We start from the raw sequence: 7,302 nt of genomic DNA, 5'->3' as shown, positions 1-7,302 counted from the left end.
TGGGCCACCTACGCCCCCAGCGGCACAGGTGAGGACTTGGGAGTGGATAAAAGCTGTTCTTTACGCAGGCGGCTCCTGAGTCAAAGAAAGAGCCTGGCCCTAACACCAGCGAGATGACAGCTCAGTGGTCGAACACGGTGTCCTGGACGGGGAAGATTCCCCGGTTCAGCCCCCCACCTCCCCGGCTGAAAGGGGTTCAGGCGCCAGGATGGATCCTTCCCTGCTGAAACTTTTCGGAAGCAGCTGCCAGGCGCAGGAGGTGGGCCATCCGATGCCCTGAAAAACACAGCTGCTTTGGCTCAGGGCCTTTCATAACTCCCGGTTGCGCGTTCCAAGCCGATCCCACCCCTCCTACTTGGTGAGAAGATGCCAGAACAGGAGCCCCAGCAAGCAGGTAAGGGCCGCTCAGACGTTCGCCTGCTAAGTATGCTAAGGCGAGGGAAAGGCCGTTCACGAGAGCCAGCAGTCACTCTGTGACCCAAACTCCAGTACTGATAAAAAAAGCCCCAAGAATTTGGCAGCTGCACTGTCCAAATAAACAGGGTTTATCAGCGTGCCAACCCTTTGCAAAACTTCTCTTTAAAAAAACAATGGTGATAGGACACCAACTTCCTGAAGAATTTCTGCCTCGAGACAATGAAAGAGCACAGGTGTGCCTGGGGGGGGGGGGGGGGGAGGGGCTCAGGCGTAGGGGCTCCAAGCTGCAGAGACCTAAAGCCCGACTGGGCTGAGACAGGGCCGCAGTCCTCTTAGCGCCAGCCCTGCCCACTAGGGCACACTCCTCCTTGCCTCTGTTCACTTGGGAGAGGAAAGTTTCATGGATGGCGCTCCTCTTCCAAGAGACCTAGACCAGCGCGCGCGGGGGGGGGGAGAGATCTCATTTCATAGGCCCTCGCGATTGCTGCTGGCAGAGAGGTATTTTGGCTACCCAAGGCAGGCGGGGAGAGGCTGCTGAGTCAGCAAAGGAAGCAGGCCCAAGAATTCCCATGGGAGGCAGGCGCGAGGGGGCGAGGGGAAGTGTCCGGCACCCTAGGACAGACAAGCCGCATTCCACCACCACCACCCCAGCTGCCCTGCCCGAACCCCCAGGAAGACAAAGGTACCGATCTAGACGAAGAAGAAGAAGAGATTGGATTTATACCCCGCCCTTCACTACCCAAAGGTGTCTCAGAGCGGCTTACAAACTCCTTTCCCTTCCCCTCCCCACAACAGACACCCTGTGAGGTAGGTGGGGCTGAGAGAACTCTTGACAGAAACTGCTTTTTTTCAAGAACAGCTGTGCCAGAGTTATGGCTTGCCCAAGGTCAAACCCGGTCCCCCCCAGATTAGAGTCTGCGCACTTAACCACTACACCAAGCTGCAGACTCAAATCGACAAGCTGTAGGAATAGAAACGAGCAGGCACAGAAATCCGTCAACTGGACGGTTCTCAACTCTAAACGCAGCTCCTTCCCAATTCAGAACAAAGCAGGCCCCTGGGTTTAATATCCTGGTTGATAACCCCCTCCCCCACGCGCACACACAGCCAGGAATGGCTCGGCAAGGCGAGGGGGGGCCGTTCCCGGAGGTCAGCACAAAGGGGGGGGGGAGACAACCACCCGAGACCAGCCTTTTGCATCCTGGTCGAAAACAAACTTTTAAAACATGACCCCCCCCCCCCCGCCCTGGGGCCAGGGGCCCCCCGAGGGACCCCTAAACTCAGGCCCCACGGACCGGGAAGCCACATCTTTTGCCCGAGTCCTGGGTATGGAAGGCAAAAGGAGCAGCAGCAGAAATGGGAGGGGGGGGGGACACCTTTGCGTGGCGTTCTGAGAAGGAAGTGCCTGAAGTGTGGCAAGAACAACCGGGTCTGAACAAAAGGTGGTGCAGAGCTAGAAACCCTCCCAGTGTACACTGCGATCCCGGTTTCCAATGCATCTTCCATTTTAAAAACATCGCCCCCCCCCCGGCTACTGAAGGGAGACCCATCCCCTATGCCAATGACAGCCTCTCTTACTCTCCCCCCTCCCCCCAGCGGACCCCTTCTCAACAAAGGCCAGTCCCGCTGCTACCACCTCTAGAAGTCAGGTGGGTTGACCTCAGGGCCTGTGAAACGGAGCTCTTCCACCAGGCCTTCGATTAGGAGCCTCCCCTAACAACATCAACACCACTATCTGAATTGTTAAGGCCCTTTATGCTAACGGGTGTTTGGGGTGCGGGGGGGGGGGGGGATTCTCGGGAACATCCTATTATGGCCACCGGGACGCTGCCGCCACCAGCGCTTTACTCTGTTTTGTGCTATGATCTGGTTCGCTTTGTACTTTATGAGGTTGCACAGTATAAGCACTTGTGTTTCAATATATTTTTGACCTTTTAACGTAAGCCGCCCTGAGCCTGCCTCGGCAGGGTGGGTGGGATGAAAATCGAATTAATAAAATAAAATAAATATTATTGAAGAAGAGGAGGAGATTGGATTTATACCCCGCCCTTCACTACCCAAAGGTGTCTCAGAGTGGCTTACAAACTCCTTTCCCTTCCCCTCCCCACAACAGACACCCTGTGAGGTAGGTGGGGCTGAGAGAGCTCTTGACAGAAATGGCTGTTTCAATGACAGCTCTGTCAGAACTATGGCTTGCCCAAGGTCATCCAGCAGGTGCGAGTGGAGGAGTAGGGAATCAAACCCAGTTCTCCCAGATTAAAGTCCGTGCACTTAATCGCTACACCAAACTGCCCCCCTCTCCTTCATTTTACCCTCACAATGACCATCCCAGGAGTAGGTTGGGGCGAATGTGTGTGACTCCCACCTCCCTGCATCTTTCCACGCCCCTTACCCTTCTCCCCCTCGGAAACCCTCCCATGGCCCACGCTCGGCCTTCTGCACCCCCTTCACACCCTTTCCCAAAAGGCACTGGCTGGGGGTGCTGCACCCATGGTGGCCACCAACAGCATCGCCTGCCCGCCACACGCCTTTCCCCAACGACACTGGGCAGCCGTGAGCAGGGGTGACAAAGAGCGCTTCCAACAAGATCACCAAGATCCAACATTTATTCATCCCGGCAGCCGGAAGGTCACAAACACGTTTCGATTCGGCCTGGGGGGGAAGCCACAACTGGGGGTCTCCGGTGTCAAACGCACAGCCCTCCCGGCTCACGCGGCAGGTCCAAGCGCCTTAACACTGGGCGGAAGCACACCAGGCGCAAGCACTCCACGAGAGACGGACACAGGAAAGAGCCTCCAGACACGTTCAGGGAGGGCGCCTGCCTCCCCGCACAGCCCCAGAGTTGCTCCACCAGTGAGACAGAGGGTGGGCCGAGACGAGACAGTCCAGTGCAAACGGGCATTGAGAAGCAAAGGGTGAATGTTCAAAACCGCTCCGGAATCCAGGTCCCTTGGAAAGGGGAAGAAGAGACTCTCGTGTTTAGTCTGGCTGTTCACAGAGGGGAGACGGTTTGTTGCAAGATGGTGAGAGGGGGAGACCCCCCCCCACTCCACTGCTCTCTCTGGCCCACACGGGAGAGGAAGGAATCAAAGCAGCAGAAGACATTCCCTACCAAGGGCATTTATATCAACATCACTTTTCTTCAGTGTGTGTGCGTGGGGGGGGGGGGGGGGGGGAGCAGGCAGCAGGCTGGCCTCCAGCTCCAGAGCTCCACTGGAGCAAACGCGCTACAGGCCGATGTCTGCAAGACCTGTTGGGAGAAGAGAAGAAGAGAAGAGAGGGCAGCCCTGTTGGGCTTCGGCCGGTTCAACAAGCCAGGTAGCTGGCTCACAGGACACCGGGACAAGACCGAGGACACAGACCTCCGCGCCCAAAACCAAGATAGGCCTGAAGAGGAATCAAACACCCCACCGGGGAAAGCAGAGCGAGCATCCAACCCCCTCTCTCTCCCCTGCAGTCCCAGCCCTGGCATTCAAGGAGGTCACGAAATGGCCATGGGACTGAGGGCTGTGGGTATTGTGCGTGTGTGTGTGTGCTTGCGAGCTTGGAAGTCATGGTGACTTCTGGTGACCCTAGTGGGGCTCGGGCGCTTCAAAGAGTTGGCTTGGTATGACCTGCCTCTGCGTCCCGGCCCGGGTATTCCTTGGAGGTCTCCCTTCCAAGTAGTTGCCAAGGTCGGCCCCGCTCAGTTTCTGAGATCTAATGAGATCGGGCTTGCCTGGGCTATCCAGGTCAGGCCTCAGACTCTTGATATGAAGGGGGGACGGGCCAAAACTTTTACAAAGGGAAACTGGAAAAGCATACTGAGTGACATCTGCTTTGAAGTCAAGAGCTGGACCTACAGGAACACGGAGGGAGAAAGCCAAGAGGCAGAATCCCAAGCAAAACACCTGCGGACGCAAAGAGGGCAAGGCCGGCAAGCCAGCTCTGAGATAGGGGGCGGGGCTCAGTGGCAGAGCACCTGCTTGGCACGCAGAAGGTCCCAGGTTCAATTCCTGGCAGCTGCAGTTGAAAGGACCAGGTGACCAGCTCTACTTTGTGAGCTGCTGGCGTCCAAGTTGTGAGCGAGCCATTTGGCTGCTGCATCAATCAGTTTGCTCTGGAGCCCTCCTTCCAGTGAGCGGAGACTAAAATGTGTGAGCCGGAGGCTAAAAAACGGTGAGCCGACTCACACTAGCTCAGCCTGGAGGGAACAGTGCGATGTGACCCTTGCCGAACAAGCTCTGCGCTGGTTGGGTAGAAAAGCACAAGCAAGCATCGCCCACCCTCCCCTTTCCATCTAGGAGGCAGGGTTGGGCCTCCCCGAGACCCTCCCCGGGCCGTTCCAAGACAGCGTAGGAGACGGGGGGGGGGGGGGGGGGGGGGGGGGGACGGGACGGGGGACATACCCAGACTGCAGGTGTCCTTGGTTGCCCAGCAGAGGCAGTAGTGTTGCATCAGCTGCTCCAACAGCTCCTTTTCGTCAAGGAACTCCAGGGCCTCTATCCTGCACAGGACAGAGAAATCTATTTATTTATTCATCTTATTCTGCTTCTATCTGGCCCTGCCCCGCAAGGGGGCTCAGGGCGGCTCGCAACAAGATAAAATCAAATAGTGAATTCATTAAAAACGTTAAACCATCTGTCTAGATAAAAGGACTTAAAAACAATCCCTAATGGCAGCTTCAAATGTCTTTTTATTTTTTTTACATGCTAGATGCTTTTATAATGATGGTAAAGAGTCTTCCCTAATGTAAAGAGCAGGTTGGACTGCTTTTGCCGATGAACCTTTTAGGAATATGCAGATAAGCCAGAAACATCAGGAAACGCTGTTACTGCTTCATTAGCAAACAACGGTAGGGTTTTTTTTTTTTTTAAAGGTAACTTAGATTTTCTCTCCGCTCAGCAGTCCTATGTAGCTACCTCATACATATGTTACATGTATCAATCAAAAGTACATGTAAGCCAACCAGCTTCAGGCTTATCAAGCTAGGTTTGTGTGAAAAATCCACTATCAAGATTTCAAAACAAACCAGCAAACCTGATGATGCAGTAATTTTGCTATCTCTGTTGTAACATTAAAATTAGATAAAGGTAAAGGTTTCCCTTGCTCAAAAGCCAGTCGAATCCGACTCTAGGGGTGTGGTGCTCATCTCCATTTCCAAGCTGAAGAGCCAGCGCTGTCCGCAGACTTCTCCGTGGTCATGTGGCCGGCATGACTAGACGCCGAGGTGCACAGAACGCTGTTACCTTCCCACCGAAGCAGTACCTATTTATCTACTTGCAAGTTCTTGCTTTCAAACTGCTAGGTTGGCAGGAGCTGGGCCCAGAGACGGGAGCTCACTCCGTCCTGCGGCACATGGGTCTCGAACTGCCGAGCTACCGACCTTCCAGCCTGCAGTTCAGCGTCTTAACCACTTGAGCCACCGCAGCACAACATTAACATTATGTAGGACCAAAAAACCCCTTTTCCCCAAGGTCCATCAGGGAAAGTTTTCTGTATCTGCTTTCCTTAAGCGTTTATTTTTCCCTGTCAGTCAGATAGTCTGGGCCAAACCCCTTAGTTCAGAGTTGGACTCAATGCCTTCCAGCTCCACAGTTCTGTATTGTCAGACAGGACTTTCTTCAAATTTCTAAGAACAGGGCTCGCTGCAACGTCAGGGAGGGCACGTTCCTGTCGATAACTGACGACACGCTGTTACAGGCAGTGCCCTGCGGTAGATAAGGCAGGCAAGACTGGGGCGGGGAAGGCTGGTGTGATTTGGATATCCGCTGCCTCGGCCAAACGCCTGGCGGAACGGCTCCGTTTTGCAGGCCCCGCGGAACTGAGATGGATCCCGTAGGGCCCTGATGTCAACCGGGAGCGTGTTCCAACAGGTGGGGGCCAGGGCAGAAAAAGCCCTGGCCCCGGTTGAGGCAAGGAGAACGTCCTTCAGGCCAGGGACTGTGAAGTGATGCTGCTCGGTAGACCGCAGGGCTCTTCGCGGCACATACAGAGGAGGAGGAGGAGGAGGAGGAAAGATCGCCTCTCTCTCCCACGGGAGGAGGGACCCCCAGCTCAACCGGGAAGCTCACCACGGGAGCCGGGAGCCAGCCAGTCTCTGTTCAGCCTGCTCTACTCATGAGGAGGCAACCAGGAGGAAACGGGAACCTCATGAATGCCTCTAAAGGATGGGCAGGACATTGAGGCAATCAAACGGGAGGATCAATCATCCTGCGACAGCAGAAAGGGAGGAAAAGCTACAGTGCCAAGACGCTGTGGTGTTCAGGGCCGGCCTAACTGCTGGGTGGAGGGGGGAGGTCCACGGACAGCTGCCCAGGGGGGCCAGCACTCCCTCTCTTACAGACTCCTTGCCCCACACTTGCATCCTTTGCACTTATTCACACCCCGCTTCCCTCCGCAGCGGGAACTCAAAAGCCGTGCAGGACACTGCCTTCACTTCCGCCCGTCTCACAACAACCACCCTGCAAGGTAGGCCAGGCCGAGAGCTTCTGACGGGCCCACGGCCACCCAGTCGGTATATGAACCTCGCAGCTCTATCCCACTGAGCCGTGCTGGCTCAAAGGGAATAACCAGCCATGGAAGGGGACAGGCGACTGTGGAAACAGCCAAAGGCTCAAAGAGACGGGCTGGCCGGACAGCCCCCCCGGGTGTCCCCCACCCACCCACCCAGGACGAGGAGGGCTTTACCTTTTGACAGGAATGAATCAGCCCTTATTGGCAGAACACACCTTTTGACATCAGCCGGCGGCAGACAGCTGTAGACTTTCATCATGTCCATGGCGTTGGCCGTCTCCCAGCCATTTGCCAGGAACCGTGCCCTCTGTGGGTCAGAATGGAGGGGGACAAAGTCAGCGCAGAGGGCAGAGCCTCCACCGGAGAGGAGGAGGAGGAGGAGGAGGAGGA

At 55.8% G+C, this 7,302-nt stretch overlaps 1 protein-coding gene across 1 annotated transcript in view; it reads right to left on the bottom strand.

Moving 5' to 3' along the window:
• Window positions 1–3,580: 3,580 nt before the first annotated feature.
• LCMT1 (leucine carboxyl methyltransferase 1) overlaps window positions 3,581–7,302 on the bottom strand; it is a 22,628-nt gene continuing 18,906 nt past the window's right edge. The window contains exons 9-11 of the mRNA XM_015411379.1: window positions 7,128–7,219; window positions 4,806–4,903; window positions 3,581–3,667 (exon numbers count right to left, since the gene is read on the bottom strand). Of these exons, the coding sequence (XP_015266865.1) occupies window positions 3,645–3,667; window positions 4,806–4,903; window positions 7,128–7,219 (213 nt within the window). The 3' untranslated portion in view covers window positions 3,581–3,644. The remainder of the gene's footprint in view (window positions 3,668–4,805; window positions 4,904–7,127; window positions 7,220–7,302) is intronic.

The sequence above is a fragment of the Gekko japonicus genome, unplaced genomic scaffold, assembly GCF_001447785.1.
Source record: "Gekko japonicus isolate JY-2015 unplaced genomic scaffold, Gekko_japonicus_V1.1 scaffold2717, whole genome shotgun sequence".
NCBI lineage: Eukaryota > Metazoa > Chordata > Lepidosauria > Squamata > Gekkonidae > Gekko > Gekko japonicus.
Note: the sequence above shows the minus strand (reverse complement) of the source record. Positions and strands in the feature narration are given on the sequence as shown.